We start from the raw sequence: 25,709 nt of genomic DNA, 5'->3' as shown, positions 1-25,709 counted from the left end.
CTGAGATGACCCATCTCTGTTTGAGATATACAAGTCTTAATTTTCTGAAGTTATAATGCTGTGCGGTCCCAGACAAGTGAAGTATGAATGAGAATGCTTAAAACACCCCAGGTAGCAATTCAACAGTGCCATTTTGTGTTGCTGCATATTCAGTCGCCATAAAGAATGTGATCCAGAAATTCAGCATACAAGCTTTAATATTGCTGATGACCCATCAAGTAGCACAAGCAGAAAACAATGAAGCAAGACACACTAGTGACACTGTTGATGAAGCTAGCGGTCTCTGTGAACAATAAGTTCACGTGGAAAGCACTGTTAGTGTCATATGGAGGTTCTCATTTCAAATTATACCTGCAACAATTTACTTTTTTCCTCCACCTTATCTTCATTTCTTTTGTACTAAAGATGAAAGAAAAATTACGTGACGGTTGCGAGTGCACAACATGAATGTGTCAGCATTAACTTTGGTGCAGGCTAGGCATTACTGTGCCCAATCTAAAGCTCACTGAATCACTTGGGGGTCTGAAAGCCCTGCTTCCTTCATGACAGTTCAGTGCAATGGATGTTTTATAGCATTCTGTTTTATGTACTATGCTCCTTTCCGGTGCTCGTGTGCTTGCTGTTCTTAAGCACACACTGGCACATCTGGGCATGCAGCCGCACACTGAGCCATTAGTGCTCCCCTAATAAACCCGCATCTGTTAAACACGATGGTGCCTCCGCTTCACAAAGGGAAAGCAACGCATGACCACACCGTGCTAAAACTTCCACGATACTCTGAGCACAATCGGTGTTCTGCCGCTCATAATGATGAAGATTTATTGGCATCCCCTTTTAAATGGAGCAGTGACAAATATAGTCACCTAGCCTGCCTGAGTTAATCAAGTAGGCTGTAGTACATGCTTTTTATTCTAGCATTTTGTATACGTCTCCTTAATCTTTTTTCTCTTCTTCAAAACTTCTATGTCTTCCTTGTACTGCTACCTATGCATGTAACGGATGCTGTAACATGATGTGTGGAGGACATTGCCATCTGGTGGTGTTTCAGGGAACCGAAATTGGCATCAATGCACTCTGCTGTGAGGCCATTTGGTGAACTTGCTACACTTTTCCCAGGTCCCAAAATGGGGTAGTCCCAATAACTACAAGAAACAGAAAGTTAGATATTTCTATGCAAGTACCTGTAATGTCTTACTAATTTCTTTCAGTCAACAAAAATTAATGTCTTGAGCTTCTTCTTTTCAGTTTTAGCAGCTGTCCCTCTTGGGTCTGTGCATGCATAGATTACCGCGAAATAGAAAAGTCTTACTTGCTTGGGCTGTTATGTACTCTTTATTAGAAACATTGTGAATGACCCTGTTTCTAAATTATAATAATGATTTTGACATTCTTTGTAGTGTATTATCACTACTATCAATCCCGAATGACGCTGTTTTGTTGCATAGCACCAAGCTGGTAAAATGGCACCCAGTGAAGGGAATAATGTTCCCCCAAATTGACAGTAAGTTTGTCATTCTTTCATGAAATTTTACTATTCACAAACACTCGCAGACCGTATTCTTTGGAAGTGTCTTGTGCCTCCTCATGTAGGTTGATGAATGATAGCAACCTAGAGCTGTGCGAATTTTTGCTTTCCTGCAGCCGCTGAGTTCCAGCCCAGTGTATGCTACCTGTGTGATGTTTCGGCAGTGAGCAAGTCACAAATGCAAATGCACGTCAAAGGAGCCAAACACAAGTTGCGTTGTGCCAACCTCAGGCTTCCCCCTTCGGCCTTGGATCTCCCAGGGACGAACCGCAATGTGCAGCCACCCAGCACAGCTGAGGGCAAGCCTGCTGGGCCACCTGATCCAAGTGGGTACCGAAATTGTGCATGTACTATGCACTCAGGTATAGACTGTTTGCAGCAACTAGATTGCGGAGTGCAAAAGAGGTGACACTACTGGCTCCAACCGAATAAAATGCCTTCTGAGTGCAGCTGAATGCCTTAATTGACGCAAGAGGGAATGGGCTTGTTGTGTTAACTGTTGATAGTATAGAATAACAAATTGCTCTTATGAAGCAGTGTTGCATTGTATACAAAGAAAAAGAAGATTCTCCAACACTATGCGATCCCCTCATATTCTGCAGTACCATGAAAAGAAAACTCGTTTGTATGTTTGGCAGACAGCCCCTTTTAGTAAAGAAATTGTTTTTCATACATGAATGGGTATGTTTAAATATTAGCCACTGTAAGAAAGATGTCTGGCTCTGATATGAATGTGCTGTGACGTGTGAGCAGTTACAAGTGTGAGTGAGCTAGGAATGACTGAGTGTTATTTCGTGTGCTTTTGATGTATCTGCACTGCATGCTTCGTAAAGATTTCATGACTGGTAATGCGCATATCTAATAGGAGGAGATGACTAGTCGGGGCTTGTATGTACATGTAATTGCAGTGGACTGCACTTGCAATCATGATGATGAACCAAGACCATCTCCTTGACCATGGAAACAGTTTTCTGACTATGTTGTGATAGGGTACAGGAATTTAAAAGGTGCTGTTTCACTGTAAGTTTTTAGGTGTGAATATTCGAAACTTTTGAGTATCGCCTTGCGCTCGTAACGTTGGAAGCTGAGGATGAAGAAGTGGATGTAGTAGCTGCTGCAAAAAACGAATAGTAAACGACCGTTCGCTTGGAACTGACTGCTTGCCTTTTCCTCTCATGACAAACTGGTGGAGGTGCTGCGTATACGTACGCTCTATGCATGCTGATCCTGAACCACAAGCTACCAATGCCAGTACGTCGGGGACTGCAGAAATCCATTGAAGCAGCTGTTGCCTCCAAGGTCTTGCACCACAATATAGTCCCCTGGCAAGCTTTGCAAGGAAGATGTCAACAACAATCGCAAGCCAAACTGAGGGGGTCCCAAATGCTGCTGTACCATGCATTATCAACGTGCCTCGCACGCCTAGCCCTTTCCATGGCAACACTTTTAAGGACGTCGAAGACTGTTGAGGACATTTTACCAGGCCACCGCCTTTAATGACTGGGACGATTGCTGTAAGTTGAGGAACGTCTACTTTTCCCTTTTAGACGCAGCTTGAGTGTAGTACAAGAACCACAAAACTTCAGTTACCAGCTGGCAGGAGTTTTACTGACTGCTTTGCGACGCCTTCAGCACCCCCAAAAGGAAAGGAAGAGCTGAACAGGCACTATCTCCGAGGTTCCAAATGCCGAACGAAACCGTCGCCATGTTTGTCGAAGACATGCTATGATTGTTCCGTGGGGCCGACTCACTAATGCCAGAAAACAAGAAGGTGTGTCTATTAATGTGAGGCCTAAAAGAACAGCTTTTTGCAGGCCTCGTGTGCAGTCCTCCTACAACAGTGTCCTAGTTCGTCTGTGAGGCAACAGTCATGGAACGCATGCTTTGGCAGCGGCTCTCACAGTATGAACGTTAGACCACCATGACTGCTGCGTGCTCGCTTATACCTGCAAATGATGACAACGAGTCTCTCACCGAACTAATACGGCAGGTTGTTCGAGAAGAACTCCCGAAGTATTATGCATCGGCTCCGGCATCTCCGAGTGCCGCGGCTCTTATGGATGTCATTTGGGAGGAAATCGGACAGGTAGTTCATCCCTCGCCACCAACACGAACCGAACCCCCCACGGTCTTGTACGCGGGTGCTCTTCGGGCTTGTACACCGTCGACAGCCTGTTTCTCGCAGCCGCCTGCTGGGATTCCTGGACACTTCCCAAGTCCAATCCACCACACAATTTTGGAAGCAGCCTTTCATCTTGGTCTGCAGAAGTCCACGGTATGGCGCGCTTCCGACAACAGTCCGTTATGCTACCACTGTGGGGAGGCTGGACACTTGTATCGCGACTGCCTGTACCAACGACAGGTCTGCGGGGTTACCACCTGGATGCCTGTTGCCTGCGTTATGGCGAACGCCTGCACGAAATCGAGGAATATTTGGAAAGTAACCGTCTTCCTCCTGCCCTGCAGCGAAGACAGTCTCTGTTGCCATCACCTCGTCGGCATGCGTCACCAAAGCACACTCATTCCACCTTTGATTCCACTGGAGTCAACGGTGGAAGCCGTGCCAGGGAAACTGAAAACGGTGACCTCTGGGGGTGAGGCCGCTGTCATGCGGACCGTCAAATATCCTCCGGTGACACCACCCCCTTGCGACGTATCGCTGACACCTTCCTTTGAAACTGCCAAAAGAATTTCTGCTGCTATTACCGTCAGTGCGGGAGCTGGTTACTCGGTTATGAGTACCTCACTAGCCACTCGACTGTGCAAGGTGCTGACAGCATGGGACGGCCCACATCTGATCATGGTAGGAGGACACCACAGGTCACCCATTGGACATTGCACCGCCAGACTTGCAATTTGTGCATCGACTTTCGTAGCGTCTTTCTTTGTGCTGCCCAAGTGTTGCCAGCTGGTTATGTTGGGCATAGATATTCTTCAAGAATATGGGGCGATCATTCATCTGCACGACTTGTTGGGGACTTTTTCTAACTTTGTTTCTTCGGATTCGAATGTATAAGATAAACATCGTGGCATGGCTTTATGCGTGGTCGATGACTGCGTAATGTTACTGCCTCAAAGTAGCATCTCATTCTCGTTAAGTGCCCGCAAGACTAACTAGATATAGGCGTTGCCGAAGGTAACCTCACTATTTTGCTGAACCGAGACATTGGCATTGCACAAGGTCTTGTAGAGCTCCAAAATAGGCAAAAAATTATCCTAGCTACTAACTTCAGTAACGAATAAAGTACAAGCACTTTGCGAGGCATACCACCATGGCCTACATTGAAACACTGGACGAGTCCAACGCCTGTGCTTCGGAGACGACAATCTTTTTCATGAACACAGCCATGTAGACTTGACCAGTGACATCAATGTCAGTCCACAGCTGGAACAACCCAAAAGGGAGAAGCTCTTCAGTCTCCTCTAAGACTCCTCTAACCAAACACAGGATCATGTCACAGAGAAATGGATGCTATTTGTCGAGTTAAACAAATGCTGGATGGTGATGTCATTCAGCCATCGACAAGTCTTTTGGCTTCACCTGTTGTACTAGTTAAGAAGCAAGACGGTTCACCACGATTCTATGTCGATTATTGCATATATATATATATATATATCTGGAAACGAAACATACACATACTCTGCGAAGGTGTGTTCAACGGAAATGCTGCTAAATTTTGATTGAGTGATTGACTGTTTTACACTCTTTGATGACATAAGTGCGCCAGCAGCAACATAGCCGCCGTGACAATATCTTTGTATCTTCAAAAAGAAAGGCAGTACAAAAAATGCTTTTAAAGTGTTATTGGTTATCAGTGCGGTGCAGCCTTGAGTAGTTCGGTATGCACTATGTCTATGCTAGTATGTTTTCACTACGCTAAAACTTTTTCTTTTGCTGTTGCTGAACATCTTTCTGTTGCAGATGCTGTGTTGCCTGAGAGGCCTGTATGTGATGTCTGCAACATAACATTGAGCTCTGTACATCAGCTAATGCAGGTGAGATGGTGGCATTACTGTTTTGTGCGTTAAAAAAGTCATCACAATGTCAGATCTCAACTTACTGGCAGTCCAGCAATTGTGCATCTATTGTGATATGTATATGAGCTGAAATGAAGACGATGTCATTTTAGATGCAACTTTGTATGCAAGTGAGATTTTCCTTCCTTAGTTCTAGGACATAATACAGTAGAACCGTGCTGTTTCGTTCCTGGGTGCTGCGTTTTTCTGGCTGTTACGTCATATTTGGCCGGTCCTGTCATAGCTCTGATAGGATCCAGTGCATTGTGAACCCCATCGTTGCGTCACAACTGTGGGACCGTTTTTGCATCACACGTTGTGAACTGCCACTCCGCACCGGCCTGAGCGGCCATGTTGGCTTTTCATGTATCTTGGCTTGGTGGCTTGCTGATGAGATTGGCCGCCCCAAGTGCCAGGGGCGGCACCTATGACATATTTTTGGTTTCCACCAGCAAAGGCATGGCCTTTGAGATCTACAGTTCCTATCTAAAGATGGTGTCTGTGATGCATTGGGGCCCACATTTTTTTTTGTGCATATGTATGCGCCAAGATATGTTCCGTATAAAATCCAAGGGCGATAACACTGTCGCCGCGGGCCGCATGCTCTATGCGTTAGTAAAAGCATGCGAGAGGAGCCGACGATCGCGCCTCAATCTCACGTGCACAATGGTGGAAAGCAAAGAGGAATGAATGAATGAATTCTGGGGTTTTACGTGCCAAGAACACGATTTGATAATGAGGCACAATCTAATGGGGAACTCCAGAATAATTTTGACCATCCGGGAATCTGTAACCTTCCCCCAATAGACCTGGGGAAGAAAAAGTCAGGGAGGAAGCGTGCAGTCTTCTGTCACACGTGAGGCGCCAGGCAGAGGAGAGAGGGAGGGCGGCGTTGTACTCTGGCAGCAACTGCATATCGTGCAGTCATGTGGCCCATATCTTGAAAGCGACCTGTGTTGGGGTCTGCCCCCAATGTTGACGGCTCATAGCTTCGTGTGTGCTGTGTTTCGCCACTCAGTTTGCATTGAGGCGATAGACAGCACGAAGGTTACTTCGCTCGCTGCTGCCACGCTTCCTCACAACAGTGTTTTGATTGCGAATGTCCGCGGTGATCGAGTGTGATGTGTTCGTGTTTGCCTGTGTGCTCGGACACCATGCTCGTTAACCTAGTTAATAAGCGAAAGTGTGCATATTTATACGGACGATAAAACTACACATAACCTTACTTTGTATAGCTGTCTACTAATTTTCTATTGATGCTTTGCCTTTCTGTGAAACTTCCGACTTTTTATTTCAAACTTAAGCATTGAAATAAAATTGTGTGCAGTTCACCACTACTCTTATTGCTCGGTTTTTCCCGTTTCTCTGCTCTTGCTTTTTTTCTTCTTACCTTCCCATGGTAAACATATCAGTGGAGTTCTACTATAATAGCTTCCTAACTAATGTTGCTTGTATTATCTCCTTAATAGCCTTTTTTTTTTATTTCACAGCACCTCAGCGGCAGGCGACACCGGGAGATTGTCAATGTTCTTAAGCAAACAGTAATGGTATGCAGTGTCTTTTCTTTTTTTAACTTTTCCTCCACATGTCTCAGCATTTGAGAAAGGCAACCATTTAATTACTTGCTGTAATAGTTAACTTGATGGTAAGTCTATTACCTGTGAAATGTGAGCTCTGGCATGGCTAATGCTCATAGATACTGTGTTTAACAATATTCGTATTTTTGCATCTCTGAATCATCATATAGAGATTGCTATACTTGTGGACAACTTTCTGTGGCAATGTAGGGAAAGCTACGGAGACAAATCATGCATGAGTAAGAGTGCTGAAAGTTGTCCCACATTCTCATCTGCATTAGTTTTGGCTGGAAAAGAGCAAAAGCAAACATCTTATAAAAGCTAAGAAAGACCAAATATGCCATTGAGCTGTAAATTTGACTTGTTTTTCTGCCTTGCTCTTCCGCATTTGGGCAAATGCAAAACTGTCGCACGTTAAAGCTACCCTGATGCAGCATGTGTTCCAAGCAACCAAAAGAACTGCCGGACTACATGGCTCAGAAACACAGGTGCAGAGACTCAGCAGCCCCCTTAGCTCTTCCTTCATTGCCTCTGAAACTAGCTCATGAGTAAACCAGAATGGTTTGGGGAGCTAGTGTAAAGTCCATCAATATGATGGTCAAGACAGAATGGGAATTCTCAGTAAGACAGTTCTTGACGTTGTTCTTGTGGCATTGTTGGAGCTAATCTGCCTTTAAAAATTCGCTGTATAGCAATAAATAGTTCAGTTAAACCTCCCGGTATGACTATGTTACCATTTCCTGAGCTTAGCAGTCAGCAAAGTTATTAAAAATGTCAGGAGTGATCAAAATGTACAGCATTGTTACGTCACTGCATAACACTGCATGTTCCAATCATGTACAAAATATAATTACCCATGGCAACGGTATCCAATTCTCACGCATATATTTCGTGATGCACATGCACTGAACTCTTGCCATTTATTAAATGTATTTATGATGAATCGGAATAGTGTTTGCGTAACCATGGTGCCAGGCTGATCTCTTTTATTTGCATATTCATATGCAATACTCCACACCTATGGTTTTGTGGCCAGGTTCACTAGCAAGAAACATGACGTTTGAAACTTCTTCAGCTGCCTATGCTATTGTTGCCCAAAAGTCTTTCCCTTCCACCTAACAGTTGACTAAACTTTGATACCTTACTTTTCTAATACAGTTGACGACCGATAATTCAGACTCCACGGGGAACATATATAGTAAGTCGAAACTATCGAGTGTCCGAAAAAAACTAATGTATCCAAAAAAAAAAAAATCGCTTTATTTACGTTTTAAGGCCCCTGTGCACGGAACAAGTGGTCGATGCGTTGCTGCACGCTGCTGCACGCACTTCCGCTTACGTGCAGCCGAGTCCACCTGTATTTCTGCCAGTTTTGAGTTTCGCTCTACGTCAATGCAAGGACTGCAAAGGCTCGAGTCAGATCTGCCATGTGGAAGGCTCCAGAGCACATGGCACATCATCATCCGAGTCAGAGCTGCTGTTTGATGGTGGGAGAACTTGCTCAATTATTTCCTGATAGTTCAGTTCAGCACACAATGAAACCGTGCTGTTTACGTCTGCAAACTCTTCAAATCTAACTGAGGCAGGAATCGGCACATGGCAGTGCAGCAGGTGATCAATGATGTCCGCACTTGAGCTCGCTGTGGTACGCAGCAGTTCAGCCTCTTCAGTTGCGCAGTCGGGCCCATTCGGACTGCAAGGGCACCGTTAGTGCGATGTGACGTGGCCTATCTATAACTTCATGAGAAAGTCTTGTTGGAGCCAGCAGAGCGCTGTCTGCAACGCAAAGTCAACGAACAAGCACAGCATGGCAGATCGCTGTGCGCAAGGCAAACTCAACAAACAGAAGCGCGCCATGTGCAGGAGTGCTGGAAAAGGATGTCATGATCGCAATGTTGATGTGACCTCACAATTCAGGCAAAGCCTCCAAGATTGGCAGTTGCAGTTAAATCTCGGAGGTGTAGAGCGGCGATCAAGGCAAAGCCTCGGAGATTACTGTCTAGCATGTAATCCCTGAGGCCATACTTGATGTCTTGTCTAGGTTGCTAGAGCAGGTAATAGTGACAGAGTTTGCATATGCTACAGCCCCGGACAGACTCTGGATCACCGAATGTAGGGCTGACAGCTGTCCGAAATTTTGGTCGTCTTTATGCATTGTCTATGGGGCCATTCGCGGTGCTGCGAAGCTGTCTGAATTACCAAGCATGTCCGGATTATCGGTGCCAGATTTATCGGTTGGCGACTGTATTTGACAGATCAGAAATCGTAGGAGTGCTTGTACCTGGCAACTTTCCAGAATTTTCTGTAAAGTTTATTAATTTAAGCTTGTTTTACGATTTTGCTAATGTTGCGTCAAGCTTTACAAAACATAAATTCGGTTGAGAAAAAGGTTTCATTTGTTGCTCTCTAAACCTTTCGATGGAAGTCTTCTGACAGTGAAAGGATGCCAAAGAGGTGCTTGTTTTGAGGAAGTTTTACAGCCATGTTCCTGAAGCAGATGAAGTCTGCAACACCAGAATGGCAGAAAAAGTCACTGTAATCTAAAACAATGTGTTGCTTGTCAGTCTTTACAGTTCTAAGTTTGTTAAAAGTGAATCGTCATCACGTGTGCATTTGTACCTCAGAAGGCATGTGCTCGAGGCAAGCTTTAAGATGTACATGATATTCTTGCCCCTCCCCGAACCGCTGGTCGATGGGCTGCCATCTGAATCGTTCCACACTTCATTCGCTTGAACCACACACCACTCTCGCTTTCGTGGCCATGCGTTTCCTCTTCCTCACGTCAGGGCCACACAATCCACATTATCACAACGCTACAAATAATATTACAAGGAGCAACTAACTAGTCCCCCACATTGCCTTGTTAAGTTTGAGAGAGAGTGCCAACTTCATGTGTTTACCCTTTCCAACCTTTCATTACCACTGTAGCAGTGCCCACCACTCATTACAACATTAAGGAGCTAACTGCTTGGTACCACTGTTAAAATAAGATACCAGAAGCAGTCATCGTGTTGTGTTGCTTTATCTTGGCTGCATAGTCACCAAAGTGCACTTTCTGAACTCCTGATTTCTTTGCAGAAACTTCCACCAAACATGAGACCTTTCCAGTTGAAGACAGTGCTCCAAAAGAATGGTATTGTTTGTGTTCTCAAGGTTCTTTCTTTCTGTTGTATTTAGTATTTCGATTGCCTTCTTTATAGTACCCAGCATCCTGATGTCTTAACAAGTTGAAGAAAATTTTTTACTTGGTTTTTACACAGTTGGCCTTTTTGTTTTTTATTACGTGTATAAGATAAGCATTAGCCTTACTGAACTGGTGTGGAATCAAGTTCTTATTAAAGAATAATGTTTTACTGCTTGTCAATGGTTTCAAGGTAACTTTAGGCTCGGCAAGCTGTGCGATTCTAGAGTCCAGCATTGAGTATTAGAAGTAGTTGTCTACAAGCCGATGGGTGGAGGTGATAGAAGGTGTGAACTTTGTTTTTGTTTTTTCCTGTCTTTTCTCCTTTTCAGGCCATTTAAAAAACCATTTGTTTGAATACATTGAACATCTTTCAGGGTGCAAGAAAACTTGAATGAGCAAAGTTCTGCTGTACATGAGCAGTCCTCACTTGCTTTATTCTAATGAGACACAGACAAAGGGTTTCTGAGTTGTTGCTAGCACAAGGAAACTTATGCCTAACTGCGATGAGCAACATGCATTGTCAAGCAACAATGCTCAAGGTCATACAAGGATTGAGCTCTTGAGCTGTGCACACACCTCATAGCAGACTCTTCAAGTTTTGACTGTTCCACAATATGGTGAAATGTTGCATCAGTCTGTGCAATGCCATGGGCGCAGCAAACATGGTTTGGACGTGAGCTGTGCAAATCTATGAGAAACTACATGTGAAACAGTCCTTTTTGCATGGTGTGCGAAAATTTTTTTCTGCATGCATGATGCAGGACACACGTATTCCATTGTACAGCCAAGTGTATAAACTTGGTTGATCATGCTTAACTAAAACAACTGCATCACAAGTTGGTTGTTTTTAGTTGCTTGCACTCATTGCTACAATCACTGTGTCTGCTAGGGGAACCAAGAGGGCTGCACTTCAACTTCACTGTGATTTCACAAGTGAATAAGTAACCAGACTCCACATTCCCACATAGCTCTCTCCACAGTGAACATTATTGCACTGTTAATGCAGTTAGGCTCAGTGCTTGGTGCAGCAGTTTGTTACTGCCCAAGAAAAAGAGCAACATCACTTTCTGGAATCTCCAGTATCGAGCCTTCCCTCCCCTGCCAGCTCTCCTTTACCCCCTCCATAAGAAAGCGCTTTAGGCTGATGCGCTCCATGATGGACCTCCTGAGGTTTGCCCGTACCATGTTGCAGTGGGCCTGAGATGTTGCTGGTGTCATCCTCGAGACCCTGGATTAGGGGTGACTCCTACACCTCTCTTCCTCCTCAATAAAAATGCTTTAATCTGTCTCTACTATGGAGGTACCTTGTTCAGTCCTCCTCTCCCTTAGTGCTGTTATAGCTAGCACCTTGTTGAGTAGTGTGTAGATAGGGCTTGCAGGATGTTTCTGCCATCACGCAAGAGAAAGTTGTACTCTGTCTCTTACTTGTATGTAACATAGTACTACTAAACTGCTGCTCAGCAATTGTGACTGCCAGTTTGTCTTCTTCGCTGCATTCTTTAACCAATGTGGCTTACAAACTGTTGCAGTTTGCATGTAAGCAGTTCGGTGTTCAAAACCTGGATGTGACTTGTCCAAGGCACACTTGTGACCACATCCAGTGGCTTGCCTTGAGCACTTTTGCATACATGGTTTCTTTTTATTTTTGTCTCCATTTCCTAACTGAACCATTCATTGCTCATTTTTACTTTCACTGGCTGGAAAATCGGATTATAGAAGAATGGTGCTTGGGGTAACTGTGGGTGATGCAGGGCAGCGTGCTGCCATGCACTATAACAGAAATTTTGCCCAGCTTTCCTGCAGAAGTCAGTACTTGTTTCTTCGACGCCTGCAGTCAACGTGGCTGTCTCTCTGAGACGGCTGCTGCTGCAGGGGTGTGGGAGCCTGTGAGAGCCTATGTGGGTCACACGTACAGAGTGCAGAAAGAGTGCATGATGAAACAGTGGTTTCACATGCCAACTTCTGTTTCTCGGACGTTGTGACTTGTGCCCACTCGACTGGGGGAGTAAGTGCAGTGTGCCATCTGGCTCACAGATGGCAAGCCACCACCTGGCCCCGCCATGAAACCAGCAGCTCCAGCTCCAAAGCCTGGCAATGCTGTCCAGGTAAATAAATGAAAATACTGGTATGAAAACCTTAGGCGTCCGCCTCTGAGGGAGCTAATACCCCCACAAAAGCAGTGGCATGTCAAAAGTTCTTCCTGAAATCGGGAGGAGCTTTTTGCAGGTTGTGCCTGCAACTAGCGGTTCAGGTTCACCATTTTTGTTCTGTCATACTGTGCAGACACTCCTTCTGGAGTGTCGCATCTAAGCACCGTGTTGTCATGGTGGTTGTATGTGGCTCACTTATGGTACTTTGACTGGTTGCTTCCAGGTGCTCTTGTGGCTTGCTTCACATTTGGCTGGTCAAAATCGAGTACCTGGAACACATTTGCCTGGTTCATGTAAGGTGCCGTGTGCCAGCTCGATTGCTTGGAGGCATTCTCACCATTGCTTTGGGAGTATGACTGAAATCTGAAATAATTCTGGTCCTGTGGCTCAACCAATTGGTCATGAAGCAGCAGCTGAGTGTTTGGCTTAAGCAAACTTCTGGCTCCAATCTCACGAGAACTCCACATCATTGCAGACAGGCGAAGTGCTGTAGGAACCAGTTGAATGTACCATTAGTGTGCCATGTAGTGTTAAGCTCAGCACGCATAGGGAGTTCAGAACTTATGTTGGTGTAAATGTTTGTTCTAATTCGTCCGTCTGTGTAGTCTCTCCTAAACTTTTGCAGTGGAAGCTCGATAACATACTCCTTGTTCATGGGCAGCGTAGAATCTTGTAACGAGTGCGTGGAGGTTAAGCAGCTGTTGTACCAAGTTAACTAGTTAAGAATGTGAAATAATTTCATTTGCATCAGTTAAGCATGTTGATCTTAGTCTAGAAAAATGCACTAGTAATATGCGTGGTCAGAGGGCTATTATCTGCAGGAAAGACCGTAGGTAGTTAATGTGAATCGCTGAAAAAGACTAAGCAGCTCTAAACAGCTGCAGACCCAAAGTTGCCCGTTGTGGTTCATTTGGATCTTAATTATACATATGTGGAATTTTACAGTATGTAGACTTTCTAATGAAACATTAAGCAGGGCTCTGGCATCATTAGTTAAACTTGGCTTAGAGATTAAGATGGTCATATTGGCAACTAACATTGGTGGTAGCAAGATTCGTGCTGAAGCTGAGCCTTGGCAAGTGCGCTTGTTCACACTCTCGACAGCAGAACTTTCTTTCAGCACAAATATACCAGGGTCTGTATAATGTAGCAATTCTATGCCAGTACCATTTCTTGGCGCACTTTGTCAGTGGTCCGAGCAGCGCTCTGCCTGCATTATCGACGGGATCAGCCAGCCTTGAACAGTGGATGATAAGAGTGGCATAGAATCAAGCGAAAGGAATAGTTACATTCATAGCGGTTCCCAAGATGAGAAATACTCATCTTGGGGGACCTTTCCTCACTCATGGTTTCTTCTCTGGGGATTAGGAAAGTTTTTAATGGAGCACACTGCTGCTACCGAGTAACTCTTTTTGACCAACATTTCTCTAGCAGCCACAGAGCTGTGATGAAATTAAAAATGTTTCTTGCTTCAGACAGGTCCATTGCACTCTGCACAGTGTTAACTTGGCATGAGCAAATGCTTCAAGCAGCATTTCACATCACTGTTGTGATGAAGGGCTACAAGCTTCAACAGGCTACGAACAGGCTGCATGCTTCACCCCGTTTTGATGAAGCCTATAGCCTGACTCATTTGGCAGTGTTCCATGTTGTGCCTCAGTAGCAAGCCAAACATATATCAGCTTTGTGAAGAACCTGTTACAGGTTCCTGTTGCAGGAACCTGTAACAAAAGTGGGAATTGGGAACCTGATGCAGTTTCCTGATATGTTGTTGCCAGTGCTGCATTGATGCTGTTAGGCTAATAATCGTAGTAGCTTAACAGCTGTGAATATTGACAATGCAAGTGTTGTAGCTTCATCAGCCATACAGATACTACTGCAGCAGGGCCAAATTTGGAAATAAAGGAGTTACTGCATCTGCTGGGAAGATAAATATCCAATAATTTGCCCACACACAATACTTCTGTAGCATTGTCAGCATGTGGGCAGCTGGACCCAGCAACACTTACACTTGCACAACATGACTCTGCAAATGTTCACAAAAATGCAAAAAACACCATAATTCAGCACGGTTAGCAGCTAATCTGCGACACTTGGTAGTGCTGCAAGAAGCGACAAGCCATGGCCAAAAGATGTTTTGGTAAAATGCCATTCACTTGTTTCAGAAGTTATTTCTGGGATATTGAACTGTGCAGCTTAACTTGATGCTACATCATCCTTTAACAATGTGCAACAATGTTGACTTCATGCTGCCACCTTATTAAAACGGACATATTTCCCACCACTCTATATCCAGCAATATTGTATGATTATACGTGGGATCAGAAGGTGACCCTTCTGATCGCACATGATTATGCGGTATCATTGGATGTGGAGGTTATGGGGCCAATGGAGGGCACAATGAGTTCGTCATGTAGACTTTGCTTGTTAGCATTGCAGTGTCCATAGATACTTTACCTTTCTTCTGTGTTGAGGAACTGAAGGTCCTCACTTGTGCTGAACTTGGTAGTAAATGGTATTTGCTGGTTGAGAGCTTGCGTTCTGTCTCGGCCATTTTGTTCTTATTTTTGTTCATTTGCCTCTTATGATGTGCAGGCCTTGCTTGCACATTCAGAGGTTGCATTCAAAAGGTGGTGCTAGGACGGAGTGTTTGCCAGCAAAAGCTTCAAGGCTAGATTCACTTGCAGCCAGCATCATTACCAACATCATTTACACTGATAGCTCTGGCAGTTTCATGCGTCAGCCTTCACTGGCGCAACCTGAGCTTGATTTAATTGTGCAGTCGCCAAATGATTTTCGGAATTCTTGAACCTGTTGGTATTTAGTTAGTTCATTCAGTAGACTTCTGGTTATTCAATGCCCGTTAAATTTTTTGGTTCATTCAATCCCAACTGGAGGTCCTTCTGGCTAGCACCATTCATTTCTATTGGCCCAGACTTCGTTATTTCTGTCCTGAAATTGGCCTTCGCTGGATAATACGAAATTGACCAGTCAACATTAATGAGCCTAGCCCCTGTGGCGACACCAGTGGCAGCATGTTTTAATGGCAGCATGTCTCGGCAGAGCTTAGGGGACAGTGGATGCGTTGAGCACGCATCATTTCCCCTAGAAAACGCTTACTATTTTCTGCCTGCCCTAGGAAGATTTTTAAGCAATAATTGTAGCTCACAATGTCTGGTTACGGTATTTATCTGATTCAAATGCACACCTTTTTTATTTCGAGGAAAATCAGGTCGGAAATTATCTACATGGCGCAACTGAATAGGAAACCAAAACTACCTTTGCCCTATTTACTGCAAAACAACTGTATTGTGGTGAAGCTGACTTTAGGAAGCCGACCACCTAGGTGCAACAAACATTAGACCCTTGCCCATTTTTCTTTCTGAAAAATTGGGTGCATGTTAGATTTCTGCTTTGTTTAGAAGCTTTAGTGTTATTTCTATGTTACTTTTCTGCTTTTGACACATAGAAAGCAGGCACATTCGATATGAAAGTGGGTTGGAGCTGGGCGAATACCGCTGAATGAATCAGCAGTGTGGTTTCCCGTTTTTCAGGCATCTTGTTAAATTTGATTCACCGGATAATTAGATAAATTTTGTCAGTCTTGTCAGGATCAAATTGACAGAAGTCAACTGTATAACAAAAATCGGCAGTTGGCATGTGCCAGTTTTTACTGAAACATCAACCCTAGCCACGGCAAGTACATCAACTTACATTGTGCATGCTAGTGGGAATGGCCATAATACTTTCACCACAACAGTACTTTTGTCTTTAAAAGAGTGGTGAGGGTATGCTATACTGTTATTGCACTTCCAATTTACAATGCAGATTTCTTACGAGACTGTGTCTGTCTTAGGGACCTGCTGCAAAAGGAGTAAAAAGGCCAGCCCCTCCAGCTGGTGGATCTACTTCTGGACCAGCCAAGAAACCGAAGCCAGAGCAAAAACAAGAGCCATTGCAAGGTTCTCTCTTGTTCCTTTTTCTTTTTTTTTCTTTAGCGCTGCAGTCCTTTTAACGGATTAATGAGGTTTTACAATCATACCTTTTAATGCGTTACTCTGTTTGCATTGCATGCGTATGACGCAGTTAAATTAAATTATGGGGTTTTACGTGCCAAAACCACTAGGCACGCCGTAGTGGAGGACTCCGGAAATTTTGACCACCTGCGGTTCTTTAATGTGCACCTAAATGTAAGTGCACAGGTGTTTTCGCATTTCGCCCCCATCGAAATGCGGCCGCCGTGACTGGGATTCAATCCCACAACCTCATGCTCAGCAGCCTAACACCATAACCACTGAGCAACCAGTGTGCTACAAGCAGTTCCTTCATTGTCATTTAAGGCAGTGCCCATGATGTGGCAGACTAAAGGTGGCATCTAATATGTGTTCAACATACGGGAGACTCGGCTTTTGCATTGCTAAAAATGGCGAAAACGTTGATTTATTGAAAATCTAAGTTTCAATTTCTATAACTTTCACTATCATTCCGAAGTACCTTCGCTGAAAACCACACTGAAGTGCTCTTAAATTTTTTTTATCACCCAATGTGTCAAAATATACCTTGAAAATCATGAAATGACTGTGCTTTTGAGTCCACAATACTTACTTGATACCTCCGAAATGGTGCAATCGAGCACCGCCATCTTGGTTTCGTGAGAGAGCTCATTTCTCCATCTTCAGATTTGCTGCTTCATTGATCTCCACACAACAACAAGTGCACAAAAAGCAAGTCATTGGAGGTAATTCTCAGGTCTCCGATTGGCCACTGCTACCATGCGACTCCAGCATGCTTTGCCATTAATTCGGTGCTCGCTTCAAGGGGCGTTGCCTGCTCTTTGACCTCTCGAGCTCTCGATGTCTTGACCACATAGCGCTACATTGTTACATGTTCACACTCATTGTGTGATCATGGACAGGCAACCTTTTAGGAGTCAGTGTAAAACTGCACATCAATTTGACAGCCGTAGGCAAAGAAAGATCAACCACCAGGTTTCGACATTATTTTGCTGATGTTCATCGGGTCGTGCACATCACAGAAGCACAGCTAATTCCTCTGTCTCTGGGTATCTCAGACCCGCGACCAAGCAGATCCCACGCGTACTCCTTCCACCCGCGGCTAGGCATTTCGACCGTTGGCGTCTCAGGCTCCATGACCAAGCAGATTGCGTGCAGAACCTTTCGACCTGTGGCTCTAAGCATTTTGATAAACATTGGCGTTTCTGGCTCCACGAACAAGCACATCGCACATATGCTCCTTGCACTCGGAAACCAAGCATGTCACTCATGGAATCCTCGAACCCGTGGCTAAGCCTTTTGAGCATCAGCACTTTTAACTTCGCAACGAATTACTTACTCTTTGTGACTGCAGCTAAGCATTACAAGCATAGGTGCCTTGGACTCCGTGACCGAGAACATTTTGTGCCGACTTTTGAGTCTGGCTTTTATTTTATTTATTACTTTATTGGTCATAGTCCTTGAGCTACAGTAGACTGGCAGTGCATAGATGAAATGTTTTTTTTTTGGTCTTTTTGATATTGCAGACATATTTTTCGTCTGTTTCACTCAAATGAGCAATGATTGTATTACAGATAATGTTCTCGAACTGCTTGCAATGGCACTACATGTCGACGTTGTGGAAGCAAGAGCAAGCGATTGTTCACTGCTTTTGACAAAAAATTGCAAATTCCCTGCTGCATGCAGTGCAGTAATATTTTGCTCGCATGTTCACAGGAGGCTTGTTGACAAATCAACAATGTTTTACTATGTCCAAAGAGTGTTTCAGGACCTATTTAAATATGTTGCGATGACCTTTGCCTAGAATGTCATTGCTGGCAAACCCACTGACAGTAAGATATTCAGAAATTTTCTCGGTTATGGGAGCTCACCTTAGGTGACATGTGCAAAGAACTGCTACTGCACCAATCACACTGTAAGGAGGCCACCTTGATGTTTAGTGTACTGAGGCTCTTGGCTTTTAAGGTGCTGCAGTCTATAATTTCCATTGTGTTCTCCCATGTGCAGAAGCCTCAACAGCACCTTCTGGGGCACCTGCTGTCAAGAAGCTGTTCTCGTGTGACATCTGTAAAATCAAATTGAATTCTGAATTTCAAATGAATGAGGTAAGCTGGCAGCTGTCAACTTTTGTTGGTACGGTTTAGTAGCTACTCTCTACTCACTGTCACTCAACTCAGGCCATAGTGTTTCCTACAGAAATTATGGTGGTTCAGCCAGCATCTGAATGATCAGTCAATGACCTATTTTTTGGGCATGCCTAGTAATTCGGACACCTTCGCAGTACCACCATGTATACTGTAGAGCCAATGTATGAGGACATCTCAAATTTCAGGCGCTGAAACCCGCCGCAGTTGATTTTTCGAACTTCTTGCCATGACTGTACATTTGAAACTGCATTATATATATATATATATATATATATATATATATATATATATATATATATATATATATATATATATATATACACACACACACACACACACACACACACACACACACACACACACACACATACAGTCAACAACAGATTTTTGGACGCCTTTGCTGCATTGCCACCTGCCCCATAGGATCAGTGTATAAAAACGCCTGAAATTTCTGGCTCAAGAACCCTTCGCTGTCCGATTTTCAGGACTTTTTGCTGTGATCGCAGGTCTGAAACGGCATTAAGGGGGGAGGAGGGGATCAGAATTAACTTTTTTGTTTCTTGACAGAAAGGGCTGAAATTTGGCACACACACTGCACATTGTAATAAAGAGACAAATATAAAATTTCATTAGGATATCTTAATTAGTTTTTGTTTTATAAGAATTTATAAGTTCCTTGCTTGTGGAAAGTCTGGCACAGTAACGAAACATGATAGGGAGCTGGGAATGCTTTGCATGTTTGCCCAGATGTCTAATCTACATCAAGACAGTGTTCGATTTTTTTTTTAGTGCGCTAATAATTTTTTGCTCAACATAACATGCACATGACTGTGCTTCACTGCACGGAGCCATGTAGTAATTGTGAAATAATTAAATAATGGAAAGATAAAGAAACATTTCAAGACTGTCTTTAAGTAAAGCACAGCTTGTGGATCACAGCAAAACAAACTGGGCCAAAATCGGTCCAGCCATTATTGTGCTACGCTTTCCACAAGCGAGGTGATTGACAAAAAAAATGCAATTGAGAAAACTGGCTGCAAAGTTTTAAAAGCACTGCAAGTTTATTAGGAAGCACCAGGGCTGTAATATTTTGAATCATTGCTGTCAGGCATCTTCTTACACCTTTGCCTCATTGTTTGGTGGGCTTTGGATGCCTTCTTCAGGCGTTATTTATCCTTTTCTTGCGCCGTCTGGAGTAGTGCATGACCACCATTTTCATTGCCAGACCGAGCCTGGTATCGCAGTGTACACCCACAGAACGCTGTTGGCATCCTGGGCACAGAGTTTTAGCGATCCAAGAGTTCATCGCGGAAACAGGCATAATAATGAACTCACAGTCACAAGGGGCCAAAATTTGTTCTTGGCATTGCTGCTTCCGCTCAGTCGCGGACACTGCGCGAAGGGAGTCGCGAACGCTGCATGCCTGCGCTTCTGCAGTCGCCGCTGACACAAAACGCGGCTCGAGGCGCGTCTGAATCGTGCGACGATTCGTCTGGTGAGCCTTGAGTCACCATACAGTATGTAGCTCGTCGACGGTTGGGGCTCACTCGCAGGCTGCGTGTCCCTGTCGCACGATGCATCGGAAACGCACACCGGCTCTGCCGGCGATGGGGACCTTCGACCCGCGTCGCCTCCAACAACGCGGGCTTGCTTGCCGACTGGCGCGGCCGTACGCACAGGTGCGAGAGCCTCCGTTGGCACGTTTTCCGATGGCTTGGTTATCAATGTCGATCTGCCAGTGCGATTGTCGGCTTCGCTGCTGGAATCGCACGCTGCAAGATAACGCGGCACGTTATCTGCGTGTTCAGTCGGGTTCTCCGCTTCCCCCGCTGGCCGCCGTCTTTCTCTCGCCGTAGGAGGCCTGCGCTTCCGTTTTCCGAAGGCATGCTTCATTTAAAAGTTCTTTTCGAACGAGCGACGATCCATCGCTGACCTGGGAGCTTTCATAAATCCGAATTCTGCGAGTGTCAAACGAAGAGAGACGCCGGCGTGGTTTTCAAAGCAGACAACTGCGGTCCGCCATGGTTGCCAGCTTCCCCGCTGCTGCAGCAGCAACCAATGGCGAGACGCCTTTCAGTACGGCAACCAATCGGAGGCCCGCTTTCATCGCAGGGCCCGTGTGACCGCCTCTAGCAGACCCGTGCTTCTTTTGTGTTTGTGTGTTTGTTACAAGATGGCGACGACCGAAGAATTCAGAAACGGAATGGCGAAACTTCTAGCTTTTGAATGATACCAAGATGGCGGCGTTCGGTGGCGGGAAAGACGAGTTAGGGCTCCGCAAACTGCGATGATTTTACGCGATTTTAAGCCGTTTTCTCGCCCTACGCACCGATAAATTAATTTTTTTTGGCCACTTTTAGCGCGTTTTCAGTCAAACCATTTTGATACAATGTAGATTAGGCATTGCAGATACCGAAACGCGTAGTTGCCAAAAATCGATCTTTTTGGGGATTTTCGCGATCTGATCCCCGCGTCCCCCCTTAATCGAAGCCGCCACTGTCGCTATGTTGATTATCTCGCCGCCTTGAACCAGCACTCTCGCACACAGGTCCGCTGGACACTGTAGCCACCACCACCGCCAAGCATGCACGATCACTACGGCAACGCTAGGTCTAGCTGCTTCAACGTTCATTACCAAGCTTCTTGCTGTTCAGTGCCATGTTTTTCCTTAAAACAATTCGCCGCTGTTAGCAATGGCGCCGGTACCGCCTTCACACACGTTCACCTGAATGAAACACGGAAGCGGATAGCGTTCAAACATGAATGTTATCAGCCACTGACCTTGCTTAGTTGGCAGTGAAGTGCAAGTTTATTGAACATCAGAAACTTCACCTGTCAACTTTTTGCTAGTGAGCAAAGTAGCCTTGTGATTGCTGCGGTATACTGCAAGGATTTCGGTCATCTCGATGTCACAGATGTCGTTTGCAAATGTCAAATCTACACATGTATGTCTTAAAGTAGCGGGTACGTTTACCTGAGTGTAACACCGAATTGAGAAGCGTTCAAACATGAATGTAATCAGCCACTGTCATTCTGGTTTGAAAACGGCCACATTAAACTTTTGTAGCCTGTGCTTTACAGCCGTGTGAGCCATTGCATTTTTTGCTTGCTTATGGGGGTATGAGCCATTGGATATTTGCAAACAGACACGGATGTTTAGGCTAGATATATAGAAGCTTCGCTTGTAAAACAAACAAACTTTGAATGTCATGTCCGAGCAGCGTGTGGCACACAGCACTGTGCGCCGGCTAAGTACACAGCTGGGGCGGTATTCTCGAGCAACCTCCATGAATTTTGAAGATAGTTTCACTCTTGCGAGATTTATCAAACCCGTTGAAGTATACGGCCAACAGCGCTTGGCACAGTGACAGAAACGCGCACACATTCCATTCGGCTATTGAAAGTGAAACTATCCGATTTACCGCTTTCTCGTGGCCCCGCAGCTCTGCTGTGTGAGCATGCCAGCTTGGCATAGCTAGTTCGTGCCGGTTTCATGCAATCGCGGAGGTCGCACTTAGCTGCGTTAGCACAGCACGGTGCACCACAGTGTGAGCAAAAAGTGGAGGCACTGGTTTTTAGCATGCCGCACACAAGCATCATCATCGATATGGGGCGTGGTGCACCACCTAGGCGTGTGTGGCCTCGGAGATTGTGCTCTCGGAGACTGCGCCTAGCTTTGACAACTATATATAGATTCCACAGCGAGGGAGAGGTGTGATGAGATAAGAAAGAAGTGCTACTTGTATGTGACAGTGAGAAAGACCAGTGTTGCTTGACGGCATATTCAATGCTGGAATTCTGAACAAACACGGAACCCAGCGGAAAGCGATATGCTGTTTGTGCAATAGTCGGTATTTCTTATTTAAGACACTAATCTAGTTCGTTATATGCATTGGCAGAACAATTTTGCTTTGATAAAACGAGGTTTTGATGCATAGATCTCTATGGGAATTTCAACGGGAATTGCATTTACTTTGTTATATTCATTATTTCATTATATCCTGTCTCATTATAACAATGTTCAAATGTAACGAGAATTCTAAACAGAGAGTATTAGAATGTTGATTTCACAAAACCTTTTCTACATTTGAAAGAAATATTTGTAGAAGTTTTCTTGTTGCAAGTGCCATTACATACTACTTTGTACGGCGCACTAATAAATTTTAGTGCAGTAACGCCATAATGTGGTACAGATAGCTTTTAGGTCGTGAAATCTCAGCATCTGCGAGAGACAGCTACAGCTTGGCCTAAACAAACTCTCGAAGTGGTCAGAAAAAAATGGTTTTAAATTTAACCCTCAAAAAAGCACATGTCTTCTCTTCTCAAACAAGAGAGGCATGTCACCGGAACCCGCCATTGACCTTAAAGGAGAACGACTATCAGTCAGCCTTGAACATAAATTTTTAGGTATTATTTTGGTCACAAAACTTAATTTCATTCCCCACTTGAAATATCTTAAGGTGAAGTGCCTGAAGACTATGAACCTGCTGAAGCTACTTTCTCAAACAAACTGGGGCAGTGACAGGAGGTGTTTCCTTAGCCTGTATAAGAGCCTTGTACGATCACGCCTCGACTACGGAACTGTGGTGTACCAATCCGCATCGGACAGTGCTCTCAAAATTCTTGACCCAGTCCACAATCTAGGTATACGGCTGGCAACAGGCGCATTTAGGACAAGTCCTGTGGCAAGTCTGTATGTAGAAGCAAACGAATGGTCCTTACACCTCCGCAGAACATATCTAAGCTCCTGCTACTTTTTAAAATGTAAATCGAATAATGAACATCCGTGTTACTTAACTGTACTTGACTTGTCTTCTGCAAGACTTCACCGTAACCGCCCATCTGTTCAAGCTCCTCTGTCTGTGCGCTTAGAACAGCTGGCTAATGAAAGCGGTATTCAACGTCGAGAAACAGTCCTAATGTCACCCACTAACCTTGCACCACCTTGGGAATGGCAGACTAATCCTGTGTGATATGTCTTTCGTTGCAATAACAAAACATGCGCCTGAGGTGCACATACATTTACACTTTCTCGAACTCCAGGCAAAGTACTCCTGCGCGGAGTTTTATACAGACGCTTCAAAGTCTACTTATGGTGTAGCTTATGCAGCACTCGGACCTTCATTTTCAACGTCCGGTGCATTAAATCCAAACGCCAGCATTTTCATAGCAGAGGCATACGCGATCCTCTCTGCTGTGAAACATATAAAACAAACAGGTATAAAGGCTGTCATATTCACAGATTTATTAAGCATTGTTAGTTGCATATCAAGTCTACGAAAACACAAAAACTTTATCCCTAATGAAGTCTAGAACCTTCTATGCTCAGCATACATGTCGAACCAAATGATTGTTCTTTGTTGGGTGCCTGGCCATAGAGGCCTAGAGGGCAACGTACGTAGCTGCTGACAAAAGGGCTACGTCCGTACCTTTCTGTGATGCAAACATTAATATACCTGTACCCTACACAGACCTTAAGCCATTTTTACAGTATAAACTACGGAAATATTGGCAACGGTAATGGGACAATCAAGTATTCAACAAACTGTACCTAATCAAACCAAAAATAGGGAACTGGATCTCTGAGAAAACAAGACACCAGGAAGTACTGCTCTGTAGATTAAGAATTGGGAACACCTATAGCACTCACTCATAAGCCCTGTTTACATGAATGCGACAGTGGCGCATCGCATTTCCAAGCGCATTTGGGAAAGGCGATGCGACGCCGTTTACATGTAGCGCCTTAACTCTCGCGAGAACGTAGCACCACATGGTGTTGTATAAGAGAAGTGCAACCGACTTCCGTTGTAATTGGTTTCCGGTAGTAGGCCGAGTGCACGTTGGTGGTTGAGTGCCATAGAGAGTTTTAGTTTAGCGTACGCAACTTATAGCGTACGCTGTAGTGTAGCGGACGCAAAGCCGCGCACGTGTTTTGCAGCTTTAGTTGGCCGGCGAGATCTTTGGATTTTAGAGGCCATATGTCATCGTTGCGGCTATTTTCCGACTCTAGCGATAGGTAGCACTGACATCTCGAATGTTTCTTTCGTTAGGCTTTGACTCGTTCGCAACGAGAAGCGATCTCGAAAACACCACAAGGGTATCCATAATACTCTGTCGTCGAAGCGGCCTGAGACTAAGCGAAAGCTGTTTACACAATCATTTGCTGCGAACGAAGTGCATTTTACAAAAGCAACGCCAAATTCAATTCGAAGCGGGCAGCCGGGACCGCCGCCATGTTGATGGCTAATTCCTTCCCATCATTCCTAATGCGACGATCCTGCGTTTACATGCTCCGCGAGAGTCGACTCACGCCCGTAAATCTACCCTCGCCTGGCGCATTAATGCGATGCGCCTTCCTAGCGCATTACTGCTGTTTACATGAATGTGATGCGCTAGAAATGCGATGCGATGCGACACTGTCGCATTCATGTAAACGCGGCTATATATTCTAACTGGAACTAACCCTCCGACATGTACTAGGTGTGGAAGTAGACTTACAGTCCTTTATGTTCTCGTTCAGTGCCCATTATTGGAAGAGGAGAGAAAAAAGTTCTTCCCTTCCTTATGCCATCATAATATACCTTTGCATCCAGTCGTCTTTTTAGGCAATGACCCTCTATTTAATTTTAAATCAGTACTCAAGTACTTAGAAGAAACGAATACCATAGAAATCATTTGGCCAGGCTATTTGTAGCACAGCCTCTGTATAGAGGCTGTAGCTGCAATGAAATCACGAACAGAGCTCATGCCTCGCAGCCCTTGCGCTGAAGGGCTCTGCAGAGGCACTGCTGGTGCTGCTATAAATTAACACGTTTTAGTATGTAATCCTTCACAACGTACTTTTGCAACCATAGGACTTACTTTTGATTGACATTATTTTAATAGATACATATTTTACACCATTTACAGCGAATATTTTAGGCCAATATACAACCACTTGATTTCCCCCATATTCAACGATACTCATTGCCATTCATCACCAAGTGTCATGGCGCTATTTGGCCATTTCTGGCCCTTGCGCCAAGAAACGATATCCATCAATGTGGGACTCTTTTTGTATATTGTATACTGCATTTTGTTTCTTACCATTCTTTGT

General features: G+C 44.6%; 1 protein-coding gene across 1 annotated transcript in view; it reads left to right on the top strand.

Annotated features, from left to right (window-relative positions):
• LOC135902359 (uncharacterized) overlaps positions 1 to 25,709 on the top strand; it is a 48,742-nt gene that overhangs the window by 13,343 nt on the left and 9,690 nt on the right. The window contains exons 5-11 of the mRNA XM_065432372.2: positions 1,642 to 1,851; positions 5,448 to 5,521; positions 7,033 to 7,089; positions 10,198 to 10,252; positions 12,338 to 12,408; positions 16,310 to 16,415; positions 18,474 to 18,571. Of these exons, the coding sequence (XP_065288444.1) occupies positions 1,642 to 1,851; positions 5,448 to 5,521; positions 7,033 to 7,089; positions 10,198 to 10,252; positions 12,338 to 12,408; positions 16,310 to 16,415; positions 18,474 to 18,571 (671 nt within the window). The remainder of the gene's footprint in view (positions 1 to 1,641; positions 1,852 to 5,447; positions 5,522 to 7,032; positions 7,090 to 10,197; positions 10,253 to 12,337; positions 12,409 to 16,309; positions 16,416 to 18,473; positions 18,572 to 25,709) is intronic.

The sequence above is a fragment of the Dermacentor albipictus genome, chromosome 5, assembly GCF_038994185.2.
Source record: "Dermacentor albipictus isolate Rhodes 1998 colony chromosome 5, USDA_Dalb.pri_finalv2, whole genome shotgun sequence".
Taxonomy (NCBI): Eukaryota; Metazoa; Arthropoda; class Arachnida; order Ixodida; family Ixodidae; genus Dermacentor; species Dermacentor albipictus.
The sequence above is the reverse complement of the archived record's forward strand: the minus strand, read 5'-3'. Positions and strand labels throughout refer to the sequence as shown.